The 2083-nt window shown below is 50.4% G+C and overlaps 1 protein-coding gene across 2 annotated transcripts in view; it reads left to right on the plus strand.

The window, feature by feature from the left end:
- Positions 1-352: 352 nt before the first annotated feature.
- Positions 353-2083, plus strand: part of USP14 (ubiquitin specific peptidase 14) — a 30931-nt gene continuing 29200 nt past the window's right edge. Inside the window, exon 1 of one of the 2 annotated variants that reach the window (XM_011360466.2) lies at positions 353-599. In XM_011360466.2, coding sequence (XP_011358768.1) covers positions 584-599 — 16 coding nt within the window. In that variant the 5' untranslated portion in view covers positions 353-583. Of the gene's footprint in view, positions 600-772; positions 925-2083 lie in introns of those variants that run through there. The other variant, XM_023530835.1, reaches the window with a different exon arrangement.

Genomic DNA, 2083 nt, shown 5'->3' on the forward strand with positions numbered 1-2083 from the left:
GGAGGGCTAACCATTTTCATTAATTAGTAGACCGGATCGAGGGCCTCTCTCAGTTCTTTATTGACTACAAGAAAAGATCCTCGGCTTGTACTGACCATCGTTTCGAAAAACGGGTCGAACACATTTTTTAAAAGTCAACAGCAGGAACACCTGGTTCCCACTCCACCTGAGGCCAAGCGGGGGGCGGGTGGGGCCTGGCCCACGTGGCCGGTGGGCGCGGGGCGGCCCCGTGCAGTGCGCAGGCGCGCGCCTGTAGCGCCGCAGGGGCCGCGCGCCCACGCGCCGCGGCCGCCGTCTCGCGCGCCCCCGCTTCTCCCGGCTTCCCTCCCACCTCCCTCTCCGTCCTCCAGGCTCCGCCTCGCCGCTCCTCCTCCCTGCAGTCCCCCAGTGGTCCCGCGGGCGAACTGCGTGTTGCTGCGTCATCGCTAGTGGCCGGTTTGAATGAGGTTCTTGTCGCACCCGAGCTGCCGCCACCACCGCGCCTCCGCCTCGGCTGTTGCCACAGCTTCTTCGCGTCCCTTTCCCTTCGCCGCCCTTGCCAGGCCCAGCCTTCCTGCGCCACCTTCTCCCCTCTCTCCTCGCCATGCCGCTCTACTCCGGTGAGCTCCCTCCTCGTGTGCCGCGATGCTGCCCAGCGCTAGGCCTCGGAGTAGGCCTGGCCTGTGGGGTGGGAGCCCGTCGGTGCAAGGGGCGGGGGAGGGGACCGGGAGGCTTGGGCGACTGCGGATTGGAGTCGACCCTGGCCCCTTCCTTCCGGCCAGTTCCGAGCCTTGCAACGCGAGCGAGCGCGGCCTCTCCTGGGCCTCCGCGTGGGTGCTGTGGGAGCGAGACTGCAGATGGGGAAGCAGCGAGCGTCGGCCTCTGGGAGTGGTGACTCTGCAGAACAGTTTCTGTTGCTGCCCTAGTATGCTGGGGAAAGTGAGGGTGTGTGCTAGGGCATCGGGGACCAGGCTGGCGGTGTATTGGGATTTCCTCGGGTTCATCAGTGGTAGCTGTGGAAGGAAATAGAGCAGCACGAGGAAGTCTGAATGAAGTAAGGGAGGGATGGAAGGACCTGGGATGTAAGATTAGCCTTCTTCATTCATGGGGTTTCCCTCTATAGCTTCCCTTTGCTTACCCCTTGCTGCCTTTGGCTCAACCCCTCTTTTGTACCAATTACTGTTTTATCCCAAGGCAGTTAGTGAACTTATTTATTTTGCTTCGTTTTCATTTCATCAAACATTGTATTGTGTTCCTGTGTCCGAAGCAGTGTTAGCTTTGAGAGATAGATGAATATTTCCTTTTGACTGGCGTTCGACAGAGTTTTTTGCATGGTGACAGCCCAAGATATTGGCCAGGGATCACATTTTTAGTTAACGAAACTTGCTGTTTCTTAGCCTGATTCAAAATGGCACCTAAAATGTATGTGGTGGCACCAGTTGGCCGTAGATGTGATTTTTGGGCCATCTTTATCATAATTCTTTTATTGAAGATTCACCATTTTCAGAGAATGATAGGAAACGAGTAATGCTTATCCACCAGGTGGGTTCTTAATGTTCTGGAATTGAATGCTTTAATAATGATTGCTCATCTTTTTTCTATAATTATTAACAGTAGACTAATTACACAGTAATTAACAGTACTTGAAATGTTCCACTTACGCAATATAGAATTGAGGGGGCATTAAATAATGGCGATAAAGCACAGTGGATGCTAATATTCACAGACTCACAGCAAAACCAACCCCTCTCTTTATTCCCTTCAAAAGTCTAAAGTCACCAAATTTTCTATCTTAAAAATTGTGTTCTATCTTAAGTATTTAATCACATCTTTTCCTCAGTTCTAAAATGAGGGAATTGAAGTAGATTCCTAAGGTTTCTTCCTTTGATGTTTCTGCATTGAGAATCTGTATTTTCAGGTTCTGCAAAAAGCCCTATATTAAAACAAGAACATTTAAAGTACTGTTTCATAAGTTTTAGTAGAAAATTAATTATGCAGATTCTTACATGGTTAAGGTAAGTGCCATAAAATTTAATGAACACCTGTGTGCTTGACACAAAGCTAGTGTTTTTATACATGTTGCTTTGTTTTAATCTTCAGAATA

Source organism: Pteropus vampyrus, unplaced genomic scaffold, assembly GCF_000151845.1.
Source record: "Pteropus vampyrus isolate Shadow unplaced genomic scaffold, Pvam_2.0 Scaffold55, whole genome shotgun sequence".
Lineage (NCBI taxonomy): Eukaryota > Metazoa > Chordata > Mammalia > Chiroptera > Pteropodidae > Pteropus > Pteropus vampyrus.